The sequence below is a fragment of the Diabrotica undecimpunctata genome, chromosome 4 (assembly GCF_040954645.1).
Source record: "Diabrotica undecimpunctata isolate CICGRU chromosome 4, icDiaUnde3, whole genome shotgun sequence".
NCBI classification, from domain to species: Eukaryota; Metazoa; Arthropoda; class Insecta; order Coleoptera; family Chrysomelidae; genus Diabrotica; species Diabrotica undecimpunctata.
The window spans coordinates 28,229,823-28,257,067 of NC_092806.1; the positions used below are offsets into that span (position 1 = coordinate 28,229,823).

Sequence of the window (27,245 nt, forward strand, 5' to 3'; positions counted from 1 at the left end):
GCTAAAATTATCGATCATAAACAAAATTGAAGCATTGGAAATGTGGGTTCATAGACGAATGCTGAAAATACCTTGGACAGCAAGGAAAACTAATGAAGAAGTACTAAGGAGCGTCAACAAAGATAGAGAACTGCTAAAGACCGTTAAACATCGAAAAATGTCTTATCTGGGACATATAGTAAGGGGAAGTAGATATAAAATATTACAACTGATCAAGGTAGAATAGAGGGCCGTAGAGGTGTGAAAAGAAAACAAGTTTCTTGGTAAAAAAAACATTCGTGAAAAGACACAGATAACAAATGCAGGACAATTATTCCATATTGCAGAAGATCGAGAAGCCTTCGCAATGGTGACAAATTCCTGATATGACACGCGAAGAAGAAGAAATACTACTTGGTATGAGTAAATATTCGCTTTTTATAAGGAACGAGAGCCCCGCATTGTTTAAATTTGAATATTCTTGATTATCTTGTATTTATATTTATACATAGAGACTATTTATAAATCTTGGCAACGCAGCATATAACTGTAAAGTACGCAACGCGGTAACACTATATATGCTTTCAGTTAGAAAGGGTAGTGCTTTTAGGGAGGGTTTCCGCGGTTAGTAAACTGAAAAAATTCGATAAGTGAAATGTGAAAATTTTACAAAAAAAGCGTGAACTGTCACGCCTGCGACAAGTCCGATCCATTGTTAAAATACCACCAAAAATTCAATTATACCATCTAATCTAAATCAAAAATTAGTAGAAAACCTCTTATAAGTAGTATAGAACGTATAATTACTGAGTGTTACCAATCTGTGCAAGAAGTCAATTAAAAAAAATAATAATATATTATAGTGCTTCGGTAATATTTAAAGATTTTGAGTAAAGTTGAAAGTGCCTATGCGTTTTTCTGTATTTTCGGAAATTTTTGAATGATTTCGCCATAAAATTAGGTAAGACCTTTTAACTTACAAAATCTGGACATATATATATATATATATATATATATATATATATATATATATATATATATATATATATATATATATATATATACAGGGTGAGTTTTTAGTGCGACATCGGTCGGTAATTCAATTCTGGTACAAGATATCCAAAAAAACTTATTTAAAAAAATGTATTCAATAATATTATTCATACTTGGAAAACATGTGGAAATCTACAGGGTGATTAATAACTCCCTGGTATAGCAAACATACAATTTTTTAAATGGGACACCCTATATATTTTTTTCATATCTATATTCCTCTCATAATGTTTTTTCTTATAATATTGGGCTTTGCATTACTATAAGGAGTATTTAACAAGTTATGACCATTTTTATTTCCAAATCCCTATGAAATCAACACTATGTACGAGGCGTGTTTTTTAAGTAAGTACCGTTTTGGAATTAAAAAAAGACGTGCAAAGATATGGCAATAATTTTATTTTTACATGAAAGCCTGTACCTTAATCTACTTTTCTACATAATTTCCGTGAATATTGAGGCACTTGTCATAACGTGGCACCAGTTTTTGAATACCCTCCTGATAAAATTCTGTTGAACCCCGCCCAGATGTTTCTTCAAGTGCCGGAACAAATAGTGGTAGTCGCTGGGCGCCAGATCCGGGCTGTATGGAGGATGATCTAGAGTTTTTCATTTAAATGATTTGATGAGATCTTTGGTCTGATTAGCCACATGTGGACGGGCATTGTCATGCAGCAAAACGATACCCTTACTCAACTTGCCACGTCTTTTGTTCTGGATTGCACGACGCAGATTTTTCAATGTCTCACAATAAGACGCTGCATTGATTGTCTCATTACGAGGCAGAAACTCCACTAGCAATACTCCTTTTCTGTCCCAAAAAACTGTGCACATGATTTTCCGGGCAGAAATTGTTTGCTTAAACTTCACTTTTTTGGGTGATGATGAATGTTGCCATTCCATGGATTGTTGTTTCGATTCTGGTGTGACGTAGGCCACCCACGTTTCGTCACCACTAACAATTTGGTCTAAAAAATCTTCACCTTCACCGTGGTACCGCTCAAGGAAAGTCAATGCACTGCCTAAACGTTGGGTTTTGTGCAAATCCGTCAACATTTTTGGAACCCAACGTGAACACAATTTCCGGTAATTCAAGTTCTCGGTTACAATGCGATACAAAACACTACGAGAATACTAAGGAAAGCAGTCGGACAATGATGAAATTGTAAAGCGTCTGTTTTCTCTCACCTTTTCGTTCACTTTCTGCACCAAATTTTCATTAACGACCGAAGGACGCCCACTCCGTTCTTCATCATGCAAATTTGTGCGGCCATCTTTAAACGCTCTCACCCATTTCTTTACCATTCCATCACTCATAATGTTTTGTCCGTAAACTTCAACGATGTCACGATGAATATCGATCGGTTTTACGCCTTTAGCACTAAGAAATCGTATAACAGCCCGTACTTCACAATCAGCATGACTCACGATTGTTGGAGGCATCTTAAACATCTGGAGTAAACAAGTATACAATGAAGAATCAGACTGTAATGGCGTCAGTGCGTAGACAAGAGATGTAGATAACCAGCGATCATGCGCGGAACGCCGACCGTAGCGCTGCGGCGGCGGAATCGCAAAACGGTACTTACTTAAAAAACATGCCTCGTATATAAAGAAGTAATGCATAAACAATTATTTATTTTATATAATAAGTTAAGCAATATATTGTAGTTTTTAAATTAAGTTCAATTGAACTCATTGACTAAAATTTGTATACAGGGGAACTACAAAACGAAATTACGATTCTTTTAATTTATTTTAAATGAATCACCCTGTATTTTATTTTTTAGAAATATTGTATTTATGATACTCTTTTATTTTTATATAGCATTCCCTATCTCTAAACTGATTATTTTCAGAGATATTATTAGTTTTCTTCAAATTTCGCGAATACATTAAATTTTTGTAAGTAAAAATAAGTATTGAGTATTGAGTGATAATATAACAAAATTATTTTTATTGAATAAGTAACTAACAAAAAATATAAACCATAATAACATGTATTGAATGTAACAATTAATGTGAATTATTAAAGAAATAAGTCTAAAGTAAATGTTCAAAATGTCCACCTTCGACGTCTACAAGTTTGTAACCGATATTCAAATGACCGAGCCACATTTCTTAACATTTGTTGTCAATTTTATTAAAAGCTTCTCTTATTCCATTTTTCATATCATCTGGCGTTGTTGGAGACTTCTGGTATATAAGGTCTTTTATATAGCCCCAAATGAAATAATAAATTTTGGAGAATTCCGGTGATCGCGGTGGCCAAACAGTTGGTTCTCCTCTGCCTATCCACCTCTCAAGAAAGTTATTATTTAGATGATTGTGAATAGGAGCAGTATGGTGAACTGCTTTACCATCGTGTAAAAACCACGTACCATGTACCGCTTAATATTCGTTGTCGAATATTAAGCAGTACATTTTGCAGTAGTATTGGTAAATGATTATTTAGAAAATCCAGATATATGGCACCATTCTAAAGACCGTCAAAAAACTGTGAGCCAATCACTTAATCGCAACAATACTACCCCAAACACTTATAAACAACCTAGTTTGACTATGAGTGTTAACAAAATAGGGATTGATTGTTGCATAGTAATGTTCCATTTTTGTGAAATGTAGCCTCATCTCCAAAAAGCACATAATTGAAAAAAAAAAACGGTCCCTTTGATAATCATCGACTGTCAATTCTTGATGTAACTGTATGCAGTAAGGATGCAGTTTATATTTACGAAGGATTTTTGTCGCCGAAGTTTGACTAATGTGTTATCGACGTGAAATTTCACGAGTGCTGTGGGGATCTTAGTAATAGCTATCAGTACACCATATTCCTTTTCTTTACTTAGAACAGTTTTAGTTCTCTCATTTTTTCATATACAAATGACCCAGTGCGAACAAAACGATCAATTAACATTTCAAAAGCTCTTGCGTTTGTCAGGTTTTCCTACGTTCAGGATTTCTTCAAATGCTTGGCGACCTTTCGATATTATGGTCGTGTGTGTTTGGACTTGTTTACATTGTTCTAATGCCTTCCATTATTCTTATCATCAGCATTATTTTATATTGATTTATATTTCCTGGCAACAGGGAGACCATCAGGCATTAAAAACTCATCAATGTAGTTATTCAATTTTCAATTAATGTAGTACCCAAAGTTGTTAAAACACTATTTGCATAATATGTAAGGTAAAAAGAAACCGTGAACATCTCCCAATTGAAGTACTGTGAAAATTGAATGTCTTGAGCTGGATCATTACCTGCATCCACGGATATTTTAGTATTTGTAATTAATATAATTGCGAGATCGAAAATATTTGAATTGAGCTTTCCAGCTCGGAAATCGCTTATACAATTTCCTGAAAATCTTTGATAAATAAAATAGTACTATTAAAAGAAAATTATACCGAAGAAGTAGACGGAAAGAAAAGTACAATACTTAATCTTAGTACTTATTTGACACCATTGCTAAATTATTCTTACGTAAAATTATTTTCATGAAGTTCTATTTTCCAAGTAAAATAAAAATAAATTCTCTACTACGATATAATCCGCTTATTGTGTTATTATTCCTTTAAAAAATCCATTCTACAGGTTTTAGTTAAATCTAAAGTTAAATACCCTCTAATTCGATTATTTGCCTTTGAAAATCAACTCTGCCTTCGTTAAGTCCTTCAAAGTTTTTCATCATTAGACTGTACAATATTAATATTCCATAATCTGGGATTACAAAACCCTGACCTAACCTAAAAACCTATATTTCTACCTTATATTATTCAAGAATTTGACCGTGTTACGTCATAATTTACGAAACAATCGACAAACCGTAAATTATTGTCCAGGACCGGTTATAAATTCAACAGGACAAAATTTGTTAAATATGGTTAGTTTCAAGGTTTTAATAATAAATTAATACTTGTACATAAATATTTGTTGCGAGTTTTGCAATCTCATCATCTACTAGCCTGGTATTGAGTCCACTGCTGGACACATGCCTCCATTGAACTTTTTCACTGGGCTGTCTTTGGCTGTTTTAATCCAGGGTCCTTCTACTCTCTTTATATAGTCGCGCCAAGATGTTCGCGCTCTACCCCTACTTTTTTGTCTGCACGGGGTCTCCATTTATTATTCTTAAAGACCACTTGTCCGACAGAACCCTAGGAACACATAAAGAATGTGTTACCCTCAGACAACGAATGAAGCAAAGAATAAGGTTCGAAAAGAACGAATATTGGGAGAGAATGTGAAAAGACATAGACAACACGGGAGGGTATAACAGATCAACGGAAGCATGGAAAAAAAAATAAAAAAACATCAGTAATCAGTAATAAACGAAGTAAAAATATACAGATAAATTACATCAAAAGAGTGGACAAAGCATTACAGAAAATTATGGCCGGAGAATAGACCGGAATACATCTCACAAGACCCTGTGACAATAATAACGGAAGAAGCCAAAATCATAGAAATGAAGCTAAAGCACTGAAGAAAGCCAAAAATAACGAAGCACCAGGACCAGGGAACATAAAAATGGAACTGCTGAAATATGGAGGCGCAAGGGTCGTATCCTTTACACAAATGTTGTTCAATAAAATCAAAGCTGGAGAGGAGATTCTAGATGAGTGGAATCAATCATACATGTTCTCCATTTTCCAAATGTGACAAAAGGTCAAGAAAAATAACTATAGAGGGATCAGTGTAATGCCTTCAATAGCAAGAATCTTTTCCACAGTAATAAAAGAAAAAAAATAGAACAACACATGGACCATTATGGCGAAGAACAAGCCGGATTTCGAAAAGGCAGATCCTTTCTAAATAATATATTCATCATAAGACAAGTGATAGAAAGGAACAAAGAGAAAAATATTGGAATTATATTCTTCTCTGTCCTTTTTAATGTTTGCGCTTGTCTACTAAGATGAGGATTTGTTCAAGTAGTTCAGAAACAGTGAGCCCAGTCACAACTAGTCCTGAGGTAGACTAAAAGTGAAGGATTGATGGACAAAGTTAGCACTTATGTTATACCTCGCAAGATTAAAGAGGTTGAAATATGGTTTAATGCTGAAAATATCGCCGATGGAAAGATATGGATACGCCGATGGATACAGACGACAAAAGTAAGATTTATTAGACGATGGGAGAGCAAGTAGATCAAGTCGCAGAACTTTCATAGACGGAAAATATAGTTTAAGATAAATAACTGACACTAACAAAAATAAGACAATATGAAGTATTGTTAAAAAAGAAACCTATAAGGATAATACTACGTCCAATCTGAACTTAACACCAGAAGAGATTAACCAATACTTTACGAATATAGCAGATGTTATATCGAAATCAATAGGAAACTCTGAGCATGACATAAACTACTATCTTAGCAGGCTACCTAGAAGGTCGAGTTCGTTCTTTAAGGCCCCAATAGTAGCATCTGATGTGAAAGAATGCATACACAAACTAAAAAATTCCCTATGTGTTGACTACTATGGTTTTAACAGTAAAATTATTAAGGAATCTCTAGATATAATTATTGAACCACTCACAATAATATTTAACAAATGTATTAACGAGGGTTACTGGATGGATGTATTCAAAATATCAAAAGTAATTCCACTTCATAAAAAAGGAAACAAAAATGCTCCAGACAATTACAGACCTATTACCATAGTACCAATAAAGTAAAATTTTTGAAATCTTAATCGTATAACAAATTATTAGGATAATAAATCAATTATATCTAGCTCTCAATTTGGTTTTAGAAAAAACTACTCAACAACTAAAGCTTTATTAGAAGTAACATATTTCTTTTCTTTCTATTAGAAGAACATATTTTTCACGGTCTTGATGCAGGTGGAGCTACTAATAGATTAATTTGTGACCTTACAAAAGCTTTTGATTGTGTGGATATTCAAACACTATCGATAAAATTGGAGTACTATGGAATAAGGGGTACCATACACGACCTTTTAAAATTATATCTTACAGGAAGAACACAGATTGTTGCATTTAATAATTAAGGATCTAATTCTCTAACAGTTTCAACCGGGGTACCACAAGAATCAGTTTTGGGACCTCTGCTATTCTTGATATATATAAATGATTTACCAAGTGCGTTGGAAAACACCAACTGTGTTCTTGTTACAGATGACACAACCTTATTATGTAGAGGTAAAACTGATTACAGTCAGGAAATATTAGAAAAATCTAAATCCTGGTTAACTGTAACAAACTTAAGTTAAACGAGCAGAAAACCCAGACAATAGTATTTAGTTCCGATAGATGGGTTAAACCATCTGAATCAGTAAAGTTACTAGGTATTACTATGGATACAAGGTTGAACTGGTCGCATCATATTGAAGGATTGTGTAAGAAGCTCGCCTCACAGATTTTTGACATGCGCAAATTGGCTACTTAGATATTCTTAGGTCAGTTTATTTTGGAATGGTTCATAGTATCCTGACATATTACATAATTCTTTGGGGAAACTCGTACTATGCATATAAAATTTTCACGTTTCAAAAAGCAGCAATCCGAATTATTGATTCAGCAGAATATCGCGCCAGCTGCAAACCCTTGTTTAAAAAGTACGGCATTCTTCCTTTACCTTCAATATATATATTTGAAAGTTTGTTAACTGTTCATAATAATATACAAGATGTAAAAACATAGGCTGATCAACATCAGTACAATACAAGAAACAAAAGTCTTATCATTACTCCATATTCCAGATTGTGTGTTACACAAATTAATACAATGATTATAATCTGTATAATTGTTTTTAATATTAATAAAACAAAAAGAGAAATCAAACGATTTCTACCTAGCGAAACCGAATTCAAATTTTTACCACTGTGTTTCCTAAAATTTGCGAAACAAACAGCTGGATAAATTACTCGGCAAGGGAATCTAAAATTGCATTCCACATGCCGTTCACCCTGGTCAAAATTCGTAGTGAATTCAGTTTCTGGTACTCCAAACGAAGTAAGTAATATGAAAAATACCGTCATTATGAAAAATATTAATATTAAGGCAATGAATTCCTAAACAATTTTATAAATTAGCACAACACTTCTTGCTGGGACACTGTTTCTATAGTATACAGGAATTTGTTTGTTTGAGCTCATAGTGTGGTCGTTTTTATGAAAACTATTTTACACCTAACTGAATTATTATTTTTTTATTTTTATATTTCTATTTTTCACTGTATACGTTATAATATGTGTTCTTGTATTATTTCTTAGTTATTTCCTATGTATACATTTTCTTCTTCCTATGCCGTCCCCATTAAAGGAGGTAGGCGACCACATTTCTAAAAGTTTCTGTCTTTGCAACGTGGAATAATTCATCTACAGTCAACATTAATGTATGTATACATCTTCTTCTTCGCGCGACTAGGATTACTCCTGTTTGTCTGCCTCTTATTCTGTTTCAGTCGTTGTTGACTGTACATTATCTTTCCACCTTTTTGGCGGCCTTCCAACGGGTCTTCTGCTATACGGCTTGTTGTTTTTACAGATGTTCGCTAATCTATCTGGTCCCATTCGGTGAATACATAAATGACAACTGTATATAGTGTGTGAACTCTCGTACGTGACTGTTGTTCTGTTGTGATAAGTAATAAACAGCTGCAGGCTCCTCACTCAAAGACAATGTTACTGCATATGTACCTATTGCTAACAATTTATTGATTTTAACACCAACTAAAAAATAACTAAATCAAAGAGTTTTTTAAAAATCACGAATCTCCAAACTAGTTGCTGATAGATAAAGAAAAAGTCTGTTTGATATAAATTATTGAAAGAAATGCGCCGCCTTCGCCGTTTGTTATAATTTAAAAATACAATAACTGATACCATCACGGATTGTTACCGTGACGTGCTTCACAATTTGGGGTTTATTAATAACATTCGACCTTAAACCGCGGTTCAAGGGTGGGTGGTTTCAAGGAATAGATTTGTTTTATTCAAATCATCCGACTTCCTTGAAAAACTTTAAAAGATGGTTTTTGTAATAACCTAATAACCAACAAAATAATAAAAGTAAACCTAAATCACTGCTGGAGACATTAAAACAAAGAGGTAACTATTAATGAGTTCTGATAATCACGAGGGTTGCACAAGAAATCTTAAAAAAGAGGCAAAATATGTTAACGATGTTAACTTTAATTTGATTTTATTCTTGTTTTGGTATGATTCTTTCTCGTATAGATAACAAATTCATTACATATATACTGATTTTTTGTGGACAATTCGGATAAAACTATCCACCTTAAATAACTTTTGAAATTCTAATTTTTAGGAAAAGCGCCAAAAAACACGTCAATTACTATTTGAAGGGAGACATTATGTCATATTTAAACTTGCTGAGAAAGGCATCCACTCACTCCCCGTACCATCCCTTTATTTTTTTTAATTACTTCACACTTTTTTATTTTATATTTGGATTCTACTTTTTGTACTGGTTTCAAAAATGAATAATACATTCGGCTTGAAGTGATTATAATAGTCTGTGAGTTTTTCTTTGTTTACACTTTGCAAGAAACAATCGAAATTATAGCTATATACCACAAAAATAATAATCGTACAAGAGTTGCAGCTAGAATTTTGAATAAAACACACTACAATAGACATGCAACTCATAAATACGTGATTGAACTGATGCAGAAATTTAGAGCAACAGGGCCAGTTTGCAATAAAAAACATAACCGACAGGGACTCCTAAATAACGAAGCAATCGAAGTATCCGTTTTAGGGCAAGTTAACTTGAGGTCACTGTCAACAATAAGCAGAGCAATCGGTGCTTCACCTTCTTTAGCCTTCTAAATCTTCCATAAATTTAAGTTCCATCCATTCAAAATTAAATTTTTATAACCAATATATTATTTGTATATTTTTTATACAAGAGTTAAATGAAGAGGATTTTGATCCTCGTCTCGAATTTTGCGAATTAATGACACAATGCATCATTAATAATCCACAATTGTTAAGCAATATTTGCTTTTCCGATGAATACTCATTTTCATTAAATGCTTTGGTGAAGACATAATTGCCGATACTGGGATGAGCGTGGTTCACATATTGTGCGTAAATTTCACACACAGCATCCCCAAAGGTTAAAGTTATGGTGTGGTATCTTAGGAGATCACATTATCGGACCCTTTTTTGTCACTGGAAACTTAAATGGTACATCGTATCTTGAGTTACTTAGTTGATCGTATTAGAAAAATAGTAGTAGAAAATGGTAATAATCTTTTCGTATTAAGATCTGGTTGTATTTTAACATGATGAAGCTCCTCCACACTCGTGCTCTACCTCTGCGACAATTTTTAAATGAAACTTTTCCCGCTCGTTGGATAGATAGAAGAGGGCAGCTGATGGATTGGCCACATAGGTCACAGGATTTAACACCCCTAGACTTCTTTTTATGGGGGTATTTAAAAACAAAAATTCATGCTACTCTATAATTAACGTGTTTTTGCGCTTTTCCTAAAAATTAGAAGTTCAAAAGTTATTTGAGGTGGATAATTTTATCTGAAAAGCACTCTATATAGTCTTCTATTTAAAGTGTTTCTAAACCAGACCATTACGGGCATTTCAATTATGCCAATGTCTAGCATGATCATTTTTTGTTTTAAATTAACAATGATTCCTTGTACTAATGTTTAATTTTTGGGTAAAGGGCAGTTTTACTTTTTCGTCACGAAAGTTTCGTATATACAATTAGTAAGGTTATTTAATTGTAATACCATTACCATCTAGTTTTACTAGAGAATCCAAAGGATTTTATTACAGTGGTTTCTCTTTGCCTTTGTATCCTCATTCCGTTAACCATTTTATTGATACATTCACCTTCGTGGTCGATTTTCAGGACAAAAGATTTGCACTTTCATCTAATGAATCTATCAATGGTTCTCAAAACTTTTCAGACAAAAAAATATGATCAATACAATCAATTTTTTAAATATTCTTAAATCCATTGGTAGGACATGGGACAACTGTGTCCCAGTAGTGTTTTATATTGGGACCAATGTGTCCCATTAGTATTACATGAATAAATGTTAAAGGTAATTTTGTTATTGAAAAATATATAAGATCACATGAAAAAAAATTAACAATGATGTGAAAAAAAAAACACGTCTTACATGGTGATAAATCACAGGCGATACAAATTGGTTCGTAGTGATCAGTTTATTTATTCTTTTTCAGCACTTTGGTGTTGTGCAAGTCTTAGATTAGTGCATAGAGCGATATGCACAAAATAAAGACCGCGGAAAAAACTTTATAAACACAGTCAAGTCCTGTCTTCTTCGTGTGCCATAACCAATATTAAGCGTAGGCGATTTCTCCGAACAAATGTGTTTTGTATTTAAGTGTACAAAGATCTACGGACCTAGAGTTTAATGTCGAATCCTAACGACTAAGTGTAGAGGAACTGTATTAGATAGATTACGAGTTTGTGAGTTGCCAGAGCCTTCAAACCCACATCATTCTCCAACAACGGTTGACACGCACCTCAGAATTAACTAGGTTTGAAAGTGTGAAAAAAGGCAAACTATTCTCACTGGTTAGAACCAATTTACTTTTTAAAACTTTATTTTAAATATACTTATTGATAATACATCCTTTTCTTTTTTAGATGTCTAGCAAAAAGGGAACGCACATCAGTAACTAACATCAAAAAAAAATCAACCTGTTGTCCATAGTACTTTAGAAAACCAAAGCTTTGCTACATAAAGACTAAATCGTACAAAAAACTAATCTCCAACGAACAAAAATGGTTTGCAACACGTTTGAAATAACGGTACTACCTAATCTGGCCTAGTAGTCTATCAACTCCGATAGAACCAAAGTAGAAACCGAAATCGGCTTCTATCAACATCTTAGTAAGGCTCAAACGACACAACGACGTTTCTTAAGTGCGACAATATTCTGTGCTTCCTCAGGGAGGTTGCCATCAAACTGAAGAAGCACGAGCAAGAGTACGACCTTCTCATTGTCGATTACGAGCCTTCTCTGATGGAGAACTCGGAAGCGGACGACGAAACAGGTTGGAACTGCAGTGTCCATCCTAGCGTATTCTTTCTCTTAGGTAAGTTAATTTTATGCATTGAAGGCACAATATGTGAATTTCTCAAAAAAATAGTTTTGAATAAATTTTCGTTTGATTAAAGATATTCTACAACAGAATCTAATCTAGCAGTTTTTATGTAATTTTTAGTTCTTCTTCTTCTTAGCATTCTCTCGTTCATTTTTGGACATAAGCCTCTCCCAACTCATTGAATCGATCTCTATCTTGAGCAACATACTTCTAATTTGTTATTTTTATGTCGTCTACCCATCTAACCTGTGGTCTTCCTCTTGGTCGTCTACCTTAAGGTATCCAATGTTGTATTGTGGCGATCCAGCGTTGGTCTTTTTGTCTAGCAGTATGAACTGCGAAGCTCCATTTTGTTGTGACATCCTCAACTTTTGTTTTTGATCTTACCCAGTCGTTCCTCTTTTTATCTGACAGTCGTATACCTAACATTGCTCTTTCCATTGTTCTTTCTGTTGTAGCTAGTTTATTCATGTTTGCCTTGGTTAGGGTCCAGGTTTGACATCCATTTCATGACAGGAAGGATGCACTGGTTGAACACTTTGCTCCTAAGTATTGAAGTATTTTGCGGTTCTTCAGTATCCAACTGAGTTTTCCAAATCCTACCCATGCCAGTCTTGCTCTTCTAGTGATTTCCGCACTTTGGTTCTCTTTGACAAGTTTCAGAATTTGGCCTTGGTAGATATATTCCTGGATTTATTCTATCTCGCTGCCATTTATACGCTTGGGATCGTCGGCGATGGTCATTGTTTTTGTGATATTAATTTTAAGACCAACGTATTGGGAGCTGTCTGCGACTTCCTTCATGATAATTTGTAATTCCTCGTCGAATGTGCTCGCTATAATAATCACGATGTCGTCAGCGAATCGAACCAATTTGTAGTTTTAAAAACGTCTTCTAGAGCTAGATTAAAAAGCTTTGGAGATATTACGTTGCCTTCTCTAACTCCTTTCTTAATGGGGATGGGATTTGTATTTTCGTCTAGTTGTACTATCATAGTTGCGTTTGTTTTCATATATATTATGTAATAGTTGTCTATATCCCGAATCTATTCTACAATTATTAATAACTTCTTATGCAGCCCATGTCTCGATACTACCAGATGCCTTTTCATAGTCTATGAAGGCAAGAAATACGGGTAGTTGGTCCTCATTTGCCTTCTCTATCTGTGTTCTCATTGTCAAAAGATGGTCTGATGTACTATATCCTTTGCGAAAGCCAGCCTGTTCAACCGGTTGGTAATTATCCATTTAAGTTCTTTTTTGTAAGTAATTTTTAGTTCAGTTTAAAATGTGACTATCTTACTATAATAATAGTCTCCGTTTATTTATACCGCTAACGCATCTTTGGGATTATAGCAGGATAGTCGATCTCTTGGGCCACTATCTTACTAAAAGTTTATTCTATTCTATTATTCTATACTTTTATTTATTTACAGTTACATATTTACCATTAGTTGTTGGTTGATTCAAATTTAATTTTTAGGAACTTTAGTGCTAACAACTTGTGCAACGGGAATGCTTTGCGCAGCCATTATGACCGACCATTGGGAAGAGGTGACGTGGGACAAAAACGGAGTAGACTTTTTGGCTAATGGCACAGTTAGAGTACAGTGGCTACTTGACAGGACTGTTGCTAGGATATCAACGAACGAGCGAGATAGAACGATAGCATTTTTAGTGCCAATGCACGGGGGAATTTGGACATTGTGTGTTAGTTTATCAGGTAAGATGATTTACACATAGATTAAAAAGTTTTGTATCATTCGGTTTTAAAATTTTAAAGTTATTTCCCGAAAACTTGATTGTGGCTGATGTTTTTTTAAAAGATAATCGGTGTGTAACTTTTAAATTTTGTTTTTCGTAGTAGGTACATTAAAAAAAAATTACCTCTTATATTTGAATGGTGATCAATTAGATTGTGCCGTTTAATACATTGAACACCTACTAAAAGGCCTATTAAAAGAACAACTTACCCAAAAATTAGACAGTGATGATAAAGATATAGACGAAATAGACAACATACTTATAGCAATGATGATTACATCAGGAAAAGAAATAGCAAAAAAGGATCTAAAAAAGAACAACTATATATCAACAGAAACAAAGAAGCTTATGGATAAAAGAAGGAAGCTGAACGAAAAAGGCAAAAGGAAATCTATAGAATATGTAGAAATCAATAAAATAAAACAATAAGCAGAATGATAAAAGAAAATAAGAGAAAAGAACAAGAAATAAAAATAGAAGAAGTAATACGGAACAACAAAAATATGAAATGCTTAAAACCGAAATTAGATAAGTCTGAAATGAACAAAATAAAAGATGTAAACGGAGTAGAAACAAACATTAAAGATGACATCATAAATATAATCCACCATTTCTACTCAGAATTATATAAAACAAAAAAGGAACCACCAGATGGAAATAAAAACCAACTTAAGGCTAAAATAAAAGATGTCAACTCAAAGCTACAGCCAGAAATAAGCAAATCAGAAATAAAGAAGACATTGAAAGAAACGAAAAACAACAAATCGCCTGGAAAAGATGGAATAACTGCAGAGATGCTGAAATATGGTGGAAAAGTGGTAATTAATACTCTAAATTCCCTTTTTAACAGGATATTAAAAGAAAAAAGAATCCCAAACAACTGGAAGGAATCAGTAACCATTATCCTACACAAGAAAGGGGAAAAAGCAGATATAAAAAACTACCGTCCTATAACACTCCTCAATGTAATGTATAAACTAAAAAATTTTAACCAATAATCAGAAATAAAGAAGGGATTGAAAGAAATGAAAAACAACAAATCGCCTCGAAAAGATGGAATAACTGCAGAGATGCTGAAATATGGTGGAAATATGGTAATTAATACTCTACATTCCCTTTTTAACAAGATATTAAAAGAAAAAAGAATCCCAAACAACTGGAAGGAATCAGTAACCATTATCCTACACAAGACAGGGGATAAAGCACATATAAAAAACTACCGTCCTATAACACTCCTCAATGTAATGTATAAACTTCTAACAAAAATTTTAACCAATAGATTGACGACAAAATTCGACGGATACCAGTCGAAAGAACAAGCTGGTTTTAGAAAGGGATTCAGCACAAGTGACCATTTACTAAGTATGAAAATACTTATAGAACGAGCAAATGAATACCACATTCCTCTATATATAGCGTTCATAGATTTCGAAAAGGTTTTCGACACTGTCGAACATTGGACAGTGAACAGCTCTTTGATTAACAGCAGAATTGACCACAGATATACGGAACTAATAGACAATATATATGTATAAGATGTAAGATGTTGGAGACCGCGGGAATATAAACGAAGCAGAGGAAGGCCCCAAATGAGATGGGCAGATGATATCAAGAAGCACGTGGGCTCTAGGTGGATGAATGTAGCGACAGACAGAGAAGAATGAAAAAGGATTGGGGAGGCGTATGTCCAAAGGTGGACCGAAGAAGGCTAATTAGATAGAATACATTGAACACGAAGGGTCGAATAGTATTTAGTCTTGTTAGAACAAGAGTAGTGTTTTTGGTTGAATACGGGTATTCATAAAAGATTATGGCTGAACGAATAGCCGTTGATCAAAGTGATCTATCCTGTAACGTTTGTCACTTTCTAATTATAATTTAAAAATCAATATTCTTTTATCAACACTAATAGACAATCCATACCACCGGCACAGGAATTTAACGTCATAAATATGAGTGTGGCATGCGCAGAACGAAAGATTCACAGCTGTTCTAGAAGAGGAATTTCACTTCGATTAGACAGTCAAATTATTAGTATGGCGGGTTAACTTTTATGACGAAAAGTTTTTGTCAAGAATTTATTTTAATTTAAGAAGATGTAATAAGTTTGGAGAATATTGGTTTTTTTATTTATTGAAAGGGTCTAAAAGTGTATTTTGGTTTTTGTTTTTTTCTTGGCGAAGTCTATAAGTAACCCGAAAAGACAAAATTTTAATATTTAATAAGCAGCCATTTTGAAATCTCCTTTTATAAAATCAATTTTTTTAAGTCCTTCTCTTTATTCGGATTGCCGAATATAGACCTTTCCTAATTCTCGCCATTCATCTCTGTTGTTTGTAAGACGTTTCCACATTAGTCCTGCAGTTCCTTTAATATCGTCGCTACAGCGAATTTGCGGTCTTCCTCGTGGTTTTTTGGCTTCATATGGCCGCCAATTCCCGATGTCTTTATTCCATCGGCCATCGTTATGTCCAGCCCATTTCCATTTCAGTTTAGCTGCCTGTTCGACAGCATCTTTTACTTTTGTTCTATTACGAATGTCTTCATTTGTTTTATGGTCTTTGAGTGAGATACCCAGCATCTGTCGTTCCATAGCTCTCCGAGTTTTTCTGATCTTCTCCATGTTTATTTTAGTGAATGTCCAGATTTGAGCTCCATATGTAAGTACAGGTAGGACACAGGAATTAAACACTTTGGTTCGCAGTCTTTGATGTATATTTTTATTTTAGTACCTATAAATGCTGCCCATCCCATTTTTACACGTCTGCTTATTTCGGTAGTCTGATTTTCTTTGCTTACCTTGACATTTTGACCCAGATATGTATATTCATCTACGTGTTCTATCTCTGTCCCTTGGATGTTTATCATAGGATTGTCATTAGTTTAGTTTTGCTGAAATTCATTTTCAGTCCTTTTTTAGGGATTCTGTGTGTAGCTCCTCAATAATCGTATTCAGTACATTCCACGTGTCGGCTGTTAGTACTACATCATATGCGTATCTAAGATGGTTTAAGTATCTTCCGTTAACAGGGATTCCCTTATTTTTTCACTCTATTGACTTAAAAGATATCTTCTAGGGCAGCTGTATATAATTTTGGAGATATTGTGTCTCCTTGTCTTACGCCTCGGTCGATTTTTACTGGTCTTGTTTCGATTCCATTACCCAACGTCACTATCATTTCAGCTTGTTCGTAAATATTATGTATTAATATTCTGTACCTGAAGTCGATCCGATTGTTGACTAATGCTGCTTCTATTGTCCACAGTTCTACGCTATCAAAAGATTTTCATAATCTATAAAAGCCAGACATAATGGGAGGTTGTATTTGTTAGTCTTTTCTATTAGGATTTTCAAAGTATATAAATGGTCACAGGTGCTGTACCCTTTTCCAAATCAGCCTTGTTCTACTGGTTGATATCCGTCAAATTGAATTGTTAACCTGTTGGTAATAATCTTTGTAAAGGTTTTGTAAAGTTGTGAAAGAAGTGAAATTGGCCGATAATTTTTCAGGTCTGTGGTGTCTCCCTTTTTGTGTATTAGTATTGTTTTAGCAGTATTCCATTGTTCAGGTATGTTGTCTTCGAATAGACATTTATTAAATAGTATTTTTATATATGTGATTCCAATGTATTCCAAAATTTTACAAGAATATAATACATTTTCCAGGCCACCCCTTAAAGTGAGGCCACACGCTGTGCAAGAATGTGTATGACATGTTGCGGTTGGTGATATTGATGTTTCTGATATTTGACAATATTTGAATTGCCAAAACTTTTATTTTGTGATTTATTGTTTAAAAAACAATATAGTTGATTAAAAAATGTATTTAGTTGAGGAGAAAGTAGCAATAATAAAAATGTTTTATTCAGACAATAGTGCGCAATATGTCAGTTCTTTATTTAGCGTAAGATATCCCAATAAACAAATTCCAAGTCATTCAACAATTCAAAGGATTTTACAAAATTTTGAAAATACTGGGACCGTGATTTCTAATTGTACCTGTACAAACAATATTGCTTAGGTACCGTTCGCGTCATAAAAAACTGGTACAACTCTTATAACCGAAAATCGTGTTTTTCAAGTTGTGTAAGTTGATCTTGTCACATGTCATTTTAATTTCTAGGGCAACGTTGCCAGTTCAATGAAATATTGTATCAAATTAGCTAAAAGGAGACAGACACATTATAAAATTACAGTAGATGCATTCCAATGTTCCCTGTGCCAATTCTTCTTCTTTAAGTTCCATCTTCTATCGAAGGTTGGAAATCATCATGGCTATGGGGACTCTGTTGACTGCCGCTCTAAAAAGTTCTGCACTACTGCATTCAAACCATTCCCTTAAGTTCTTAAGCCAGGATATTCTTCGTCTTCCCACATTTCGCTTTCCTCGGATTTTGCCTTGCATAATAAGTTGCAATAATGCGTATTTTTGTCCTCTCATCACTAGCTCTGTGCCAATAACCTACGTTTAAAGATCCTTTAAAAATTTTGGGCATTAACGCAACCCTCTCTCTGGTTATTACATACGGTTTTTTGAAAAAACTTTAAACATTTTTGAACGTTCTTTTTTATTTAGATTTAGTGCAAGTCCGTTATCTGTGATGGCAACAACGAATTGATTCACGAACAAGTCTAAACACAGGTATACATTGGGAAAAAATAGTGTACCAGTTTTATATGACGGGAACTGTACCAAGAAATTTAGAAAATCAAAATGAAATAAATGTATTAACAGCAGTTGTAGAAAATCCTAGAATAAGGATCTCGAACCATTGCATACCAGTTTCATATTCATAATTTCACGGCCTTAACAATTTTGAAATGGAATAAATTCCGTTCATATAAATTTCAATGTCATCCAAGAACTAAGAAAAGAAGATGATGAGCGATGAGCGGAATTTTGTTATGAAATTTAGAGAGGGTCTTAGTCAGGTATTCTACAAACTGTACATAATAGGTGAAAGGTAATATAGGTTAAATAAATTGTAAATTGTATATCTAGAACAAAGTAGGGTTAAATTGGGTTGTACATAATATCTTGTATATTAGTATCATTTTTTTCTTCTTATTTTCATAAATTAATTAAAGCAACCATTACAGCAATATAATATACTTTCTAAAGTAACCTTGATACTTTCCTGACACCCACAATTTTCTTGTTAGTTCGTTCTTTATTTCAGTACTCTTTTCTTGTTCACTTATCTTTAATTCTATCAGTTGGTCATACTCATTTTCCAGGTAACTGTCTTTCAAAGGCATGCAAACTGAGGCATGCAAATTGGCCGAATCCTTCCTGAGTTTAATTGGTCATCCTCTGACATAGCCTGCTATCCAAGTTGCATTAAGTCTCACAATATTGTGTTGTTACATTGGTCACTCCATCCGTCAAACCCCTATTCTTGTTAAATTGATGCTTACCACAAGAGCTCACCTATACAATTTTTGTTACAAACTCACCTACGGAATCGCTATCTAGAGACTAACTATATATGTGATAGAGCTAGAAGCGATGAAGAAGATGACGTGTTGTCAACCTAGGTCAGAATTTGTATACGGTATTCGCCAAAATAAACAGTATCGAAAATTAGACGGCTATGAAATTGCACACGTGCATTTATTTGATTGGGCTTTTTTGTCATTAACTGTCATATTAATAGTGCTCTATTATTAAAACGGTCGTGAAAATGGTTCTCCCTAATGAGAAGAAAGTGTTTGTTTATAGTACAGCATTATTTCCGCTCATGCGGAAATGGACGGAAGAATGGTCCAGGGTTTGAAACAATTGTCTGAAAAATATCGACAAGTGTTTAACAAGGCAGCCCTCAGTAAAAGTGTAATGTTAGCAATCGTTAAGAATTTTCGTAACACAGATAGTGTGTTGTCTCAGCTCTTCCGGTCTCCTAAAACAGTTCTTACCAACAATAATCAATGATGCGTTGTCGATCAGATCTTATAGTCTTCAAAACGAAGCCTTCGACATACTGCATATAAACTGAATATCAGTGAAACATCCACACATTAACATCAAATTTCTTGGTGGTTATCCTTACCACACTCAAATTGGACACAGACTAAACGTTGCAAACAAACGAGCAAGAAAAGTTTGTGGCCAATGTTGAGTGTAGTGTACGAAGATTTCTTGAGAACGGTACGATTCTCGAACGAAAGTTATATTCACCTTAACGGTTATACCAATAGACAAACAACTCGATTTCTTGAATTTGATTGCCCATATGTCATTGTGAGAAACCACACCACAGTTAACGAGTTACCATTTGGTGTAATGTGTCTGGGCATAGGATTACTGGTCCTTATTTTGCTGAAGATTAGAACGAGCATAGTTACTATTAAGCAAGAGTGTTATACAAACGCATAAGTACACATTTTGTTAGAGATTTACAAAATTTTTACCGCGCACGAAATCTGCATATGCTCAAGAAATGGTTTTAACATGATGGCGCAACGAGCTATACGCCTTACTTCACGGAGATTTTGAAAACAGAATAATTTCTCATGGAACAGAGTACCCATCTGACTCATCTGATTTGACAATATCTGATGCATACGTTTGGGACATACTGAAGGAATCAGTATTTAAGTCAGAAGTTCTGCCAGCAGATATTGGAGAACTACGACAAGAGATATTAACCTGTTTTCAACAACTGCAGCAACCACTCTTTATAAATATGTTGGATAATATAGAAAATAGTTATGAAGCTTGTTTGCGCCGCAATTGTGCACATTTTAGATATGTAAATTAAAAGCTCACTTTCGGTACTGTTTATTTTGGCATAAGACGTATAACATTAACACGAAAAAATCCTACTACACAGCAGTGGGAGCGCAGAGCTTCAAGGGGAGATAAGCCATGCACTTAGCGTTAATGTATTTGTTTCTTCACTACGAAGATGACTGGTGCAAACAGGTTAAGATATCGGCAACCACTAAGAGTTTCTCAACTGCAATGTGAAAACCGAGTGCCTACATTGCAGTGTGCTGGAGTTCGGTCATGTTTTTTTTGAGAAACTAGGGTTTGCTTGATAAATCATACTTCTCGAATCCATTCATTGTCATAGAGACAACCAATAAGAGCTGTCCAGTTAGCCCATAATCATCCTATTCCTCCATTTGCAGGAGGAAGTGCCATATTTTGGGCTGGTATTATGGCTGACGAACATATCAGCTATTAAAACAAAATTACGGTTGATAGACACCTATATCAGGAATATTCTACATGCTGTCATTAGACTCTAGCGAGGAGCTTGGGTAATAATTTTGTATACATGAAAGAGTTTCGTGCCGGGTGGTGATTATCTTTAAGGTGAGGAATCAACCGTTTAGAATATATCCTGATATGAAGCATATAGAGCATGCTTTTCAAAGGCTTTAAAATTATTTAGCATAGAGTAGATGACAAAAATTTATTAAGTAGTTCACGTAGTAGTTTTTCTACGAATGACCATAAATTACCATAAACTTTTTCTTCGATTATCAAATCATCCACCTACTATGTTCTTTTTACTTCGTAAAGATATAGTGAGTTTATACCATTGAGTTGACCATTGCTGTCCAATCCTTTTATCCTTGTGCATGTTGTTTTGTTTCCAAGAATTAGTAATGAGTCATGTTTTTATTTGGTCTGACGATCGCAATGTGTTTTTTCTCTAGATATTTCGCCAGTTATATTGCTTTTAACTATCGTTATTTCATACCTTTTCTTCTACTACTAATCTCAGTATACTTTGAATTATAGTTGTAACGAGTATATTAGTAATATTAAGCTCTAATAGTAGTAAGTTATTGGGGACACTTGTTAAAGTTCCAAAATGTTCCCGTGCCTCACTACCAAAAGTAAGTTACTATGAGATCTAGTGTAATCTTTTTCTTGACTTCTCTGATAGTTTCTCAGTGATTACAGCAGCTCTCGCAGGAAGTTTTGTATATCTAGAGACTTAATGTTGGATAAATCCTCATTTTCTAGTTCATGTGCTTCCAGAGAACGTGCATGGGTTCCCTAGGGCACAGCAGTTTGATAGTATATGTATAGAGGTTTCATCCTCTACACCCCAGAACCTGCATTCTGTCGTATTTTATATTTGTAGGTGCTGTTTAAATCGACAATGGCCTGTAGGTAATCGTGTTAATCTAGGTACACTTTTTGTTTAAACTAATGCAATCTTTAGATCCTCTATGAATATAGCTCCTTAGAAGTATTTCGGACTTGAAAGGTATTTTTCACCTATTTTGGTAAATTATTCGGTAATTTCGCTTCCCTCCACTAATTTCGTTAAACATTCCCATATCACTGTATGGGATCAAATGTGATTGTAGTGCTTTAATGGCTACTTCACTAAATGATAGGCTAGAGAATGTAATCTAGGATTAGAGGACCACATTAGATCTGAAATGCCACCACATTGAATCTATCTAAGGGACATATTGACAATCTCTCATCCCTCGTATGTTTTGTCCAAGTTTAGCTGGTCGCATCTTATGAAGCGAGTTTCTCTTTAAAATATGCTTGATATTTTACCCAGGCCTTATGAGTGTTTAATTCTGTATGTCAGTACACGTATATTCCAGTTTTAAAAATCAGTTCCATTAACTATCAATCTTTAATAATTACTTGTACGTGTATTGATGCATCGATTTTTATGCCGTTTATTTTGTTTCAGATGAAGAAATAAATCTACTGGGTAGGGTGGGTTTTCCAACCGTCCAGTCATGTGTCAACTATTTGTCTGGTGGAATAGATGGTGTAAGAGGATATGAACCAAGAGCTGATTGGCAACACCGTAAGTAATTAATTTGAGTAATTACCTCAAGTTAGAAGCTTCTTCCATTGAATACTTAGCCCAAAAAAACGCTATCAAGTCAACTAGCCTTTAGTTGGCAGATTTTCTAGATAGTTTATATTTTAAATATTCACCTTCCTCTACACTTAAAATCAAAATGTTAACCTTGAAGTGGTGTCATGTAATACACCAAAAGTCTTTAAATGTTTTAAGGTATCCGTGTGCTTTAGTGTGTTTTTGTTTTTTAATGTTAGTTTATTTGTCCCACAACGTATCCAACTCAAACCTGGTCTAAGCGTTAAATATATTTACAAGGTGGTTTTTTCTTTTTTCTCAGACCGTTTATTATTATATCATCATCCTCTTAAGAACTCTCCAATCATCGACGTTGTAGAAGTTTTTCCCAATAGACACTTTCTTTGCTTAGTCAAGTGTATAGTAGGCTTACCACTGTATCGTTATCTGTTAAGTAACCTTACTAGGAACCTGACGCTGAGCAGTAAATTGTAGTCCTCGAAATCGGTCGTTAATATTAAAAAGTCTTTATTACGTAATCTTCAGTGACTGAACTTAGTAAGGAATAGTAATATCACTACTAGGTATGGCAATTAAATAACCGGACTGGACCTACAAAATATTTTGTTGATTACCAATTATATTACAAAGTAATTAATTTATTCTCTTTGTAGATCCTTAAGCTCCGATTTTACCTTAGAAAATAAAAAAAGTCACAGGGGATAGAAGACTCGCTCTGTTTTTTTTGCTAAAACTTTCTTTATGCTCAATGATTCATGCAAAATCTGATTTACTTTCTTTGTTAATTTCTGAGATTTCAGTAAGAGCTCTGACACTCAGACGAACAATTTTGCCAATCAATTGAGCAATATGAGCAATAGGGTGGTTTGAATAATCCGCTTTACATTCTATTAACAAATCAGGATAATCGTAGGCTTCGTCAAGTAAAGATATGTCCCTTATTCTCCCTTAACATTGAAAAGAACCTGCACCTGCTGTCAAATAATGCGTTTTGCTTCAGAATTATTACAACAGGAACATCGTTGTTTTGATTCATCTTTTAACAACTACTTTGTCGAAAAATGCCACCCATCTACAGAGTCAATATAGCGGAAGAATTATTAACTTATCTAGATTATTTTCATGTATTATATTTTTTACAGGTATGCAAAACTTGTCAATATCATGCGCCCTAGTTTGTCTTATAATTTTGGGTAGTGCTGCCCTAATCGGAGCCTTTGGGGTCTTCCAGCATCAGATAAGTGCCGTCCTAGTTACAGGAGTAATGTATTTATTAGCAGGTAAAACAGATTTTTTTTCTTTATACATACAGAAAATCTCAATAGACCAATGGCGCGCCTACGTTGTCCACCGAATCAATTATTAATTAACAAACAATTAGTGATTTTCTCACTGGAGAAATATGATCATCACATGTGGTGAAGTATGACAAGTCGATTAGTCATTAACTGGGTATTATATCGCTGAAACTAACATCGAAGGTTTAACGTTACATTGGTTCGCCACTTGAGCTCGAAAAATATATAAGAAGCAAACAATAGTGTAATAAATAATAGTAGGATTTTCAGTAGTTAAGAAGTACTTAGCTACTATTAAGCAGCTGGACCGAAAATATAGAGTAGATATTTTAAGGGGATTCCACCGCACATAGGGAAATCAATTTCGTTACATGTGTAAGAGTGAGAACGATATATGTTGACGTCACAAGCCCCGCCCAAATATGGTCGCCGCCATTACTTCGAAGGAATCTACATTACCGACTGTCATTGTATAACTTTTATCCGCTAGTGGATGACTCCATGGAATTCGAAATTCGAAGATTTGATTACCTAATAAAATAGCAGGGTTCATATATGTTATATGAGAACATTCGAAACAGATTCCACCGATTTACAAATAAAGAAAGGTAAAGAAGTTGGACATGATATTCCTGGGGAAGCCTGGATACCTTTAGGAGAGACATGAATAAGTTGGTTAACAGGTTTGTTTAATAGAATTATGGAGGTGGAAAAAGTTATTTGAATGGAGAAGGCATATCTTAGTACCTGTGTACAAAAACTACTTACAGTGAAAACATGTTTGAGAACAATTGAAAGCCGGATAAATAAGAAAACTGAGATATCCAAAAATCAGTTCTGATTTATATTACACAGGAAAAACAAGTCGGTTAATTGAAAATATAAGAATGTAGAAGAATTATATGATATTGATTGATCTTGAGAAAACGTCTGATCGAGTACCTTGGCAGGTTCTGTTATGGGCCCTGGATAAGAAAACAGGCCCCAGTGAGTATGTAAAGATGGTGAAAGATATTGTATGAGTATCGACTAACGACTAGTGTTGAGGCACGTGCTGCAGAAACTGATAAATTTCATGTGAAAGTAATATTGCATCAGAGCTCAGTGCTTAACCCTTATTTATTCTCATTAGTGTTGAATCAAATAACAGACAAACTGCAGGGCAGTGTTTAGTGTATTGCTGATGATGCAGTGCCAGTAGGCAATACTGAAAGAAATTTAGAGCAAGGGCTGGAATTTTGTGAAAAGAGTTTTAATAGTCTAGGATATCTATTCATAATAATGGGGAAATAGATTGAGAAGCATGCAGTATAATTCGAGCAAGATGTATTAAATGAAAGGAGGCGAGTGATGTGTTCTGTGACAAAGAATCCAATAAAACTGTAAGGAAAAATTCCATAAAACTTCCATAAGACCAATTATGATGTATACCACTCAATATAATTACTACTTAAATATTAAAATTACTTTAACACACCACAAAAAAATAGCTTCAGAACAATATTAAGAATACCACTTAATGTTGAGCCGTTAAAAATAAAGAAGAGCAAGGAATACTTGTAGATTACATGGAACAGTTGAGTGGCAAAAATGAAAGAAAATCAATATGTGTATGTTAGAGAAAGTCTAGTGACAGCATTAACTGATGTTAAAATGAAAGAGCATCGGTTAAGAGGGTTAATGCACGTTCAACGCCGAGATGATAATCACCCTAAACGAACAATCACTTAGTTGCAAGTTATTGGAAGAAGTAGAAGAGGAAGTCCAAAGAAGTTAACCCTTTTTTTAAAGTTACACTAAAATTTGTGATGGAATTTTACATTACATGAATTATGTGTCATCGATTATTTTGAGTAATTATAAATAATTAATGTTAGGTTCTTATTTATAAATCTAAAGAAATACTTGATATTCACATTGTATTATATTAACAGGGATTTAATTTTCGACTTTTATTTTACAGACTTTTCCATTTTATTTAATATATTTTTCAAACTTACAAAATTAAATCAATTATATGAAACTATTAATATTGTCAAATAATCTGTTTTATAGATAAATTAATTTAGTGAAGCATTGAACAAAAATGGCAGTAATAACCTATCTATTTGTTATAGCCTCTTTTGCGCTTTTCACATTGACTATCATCCATTTCAAGAGGCTTCACAGCCGCCCCCACATGGACGAGTCCGAGGGAACGGTGGACGGAGTCGTTAGCCCTACCGGGGGCAAGGGAGTAAAAGACTTATTACCTGCTAGAGTGTTTACGACTTCTTGGTCACTAGATTTAGGTTGGGGAGGAGTTATGTTGTGTGTCATGACTTCTGTGCTTTGGATACTGTTGTCGAAAATAATGAGGTTTAATCCTATCTCCAGCATGATTAATTAAGTAATAAATTACCATAAGTATTGGTGAAAGGGTTATAAAAATATTACTTTTATATTTAGCAAAGTTATTTTAATGTTTAATTAATTTTAAGTTTATAAAGGCTTTCACATTTATTGTACGGCAGGATATTTAGTACATATTCATACTTTGGGTTAAATAAATTCCATATTTTATATACTCTAGATAACGTGATCTGGATTTCCTTGGGGCAGCAATTTGAAATATATATATATATATATATATATATATATATATATATATATATATATATATATATATATATATATATATATATATATATATATATGTATAGAGATTTCAACCTCTACCTGACATAATCTACTACTTTTAATGTTTTTAGGTGCAGTCGACAATGGCTTGTAATTATTTGTGTTAAAATATGCAGCATTTTTTTGTTTAAATTAAAACAACCTTTAAATGGATATAGTTAGATAAAAATATTTTTGATTGTCTCATTCCTTGTAAATCTACCGAATGGTTTTTGCGATGTACTTTCCTTTGAATTATTTTGCAGCGATAATCTGTTACTACTAATTCCAAAAAAATTCATTTCCCCAGATCTCAATCATAGAATAGAGACTTGGACGTTACCTAATTCTGATGAACAGTTTTTACTTATATTTATAGGAAATGCACAAATATTGAAGCAGTTTCTAAAAATGATATATGAAGAAGCACGGTTTTCATTTTAAAGCATGGATATATAGCTTGAATTCAACAAATATCCCTAGACAACATGTGAAAAATGGAATAAATTTCTTAACATAAGATTTAGAATAATACAGAATAAGTCTTAATACAGAAAAGATACAGAT

General features: G+C 33.9%; 2 protein-coding genes across 4 annotated transcripts in view; one reads left to right on the plus strand and one right to left on the minus strand.

The window, feature by feature from the left end:
* Nasp (Nuclear autoantigenic sperm protein) overlaps positions 1-27,245 on the minus strand; it is a 68,600-nt gene that overhangs the window by 30,310 nt on the left and 11,045 nt on the right. The window lies entirely within an intron of this gene.
* On the plus strand, positions 588-26,650 carry LOC140439368 (uncharacterized). The gene is made up of 6 exons (XM_072529223.1): positions 588-940; positions 11,665-12,117; positions 13,610-13,849; positions 22,567-22,686; positions 23,865-24,002; positions 26,138-26,650. The coding sequence occupies exons 2-6, from the start codon at positions 12,045-12,047 to the stop codon at positions 26,407-26,409; spliced, it is 843 nt and encodes a 280-aa protein (XP_072385324.1). The 5' UTR covers positions 588-940; positions 11,665-12,044; the 3' UTR covers positions 26,410-26,650.

Excerpts from the sequence above, each read along its gene's own strand:
- LOC140439368 (XM_072529223.1), top strand. The coding sequence starts at position 12,045 with ATGGAGAACTCGGAAGCGGACGACGAAACAGGTTGGAACTGCAGTGTC. Across the intron at positions 13,850-22,566 it reads ATTGTGTGTTAGTTTATCAG|ATGAAGAAATAAATCTACTG; the intron begins GTAAGATGATTT and ends ATTTTGTTTCAG. Across the intron at positions 22,687-23,864 it reads AAGAGCTGATTGGCAACACC|GTATGCAAAACTTGTCAATA; the intron begins GTAAGTAATTAA and ends TATTTTTTACAG.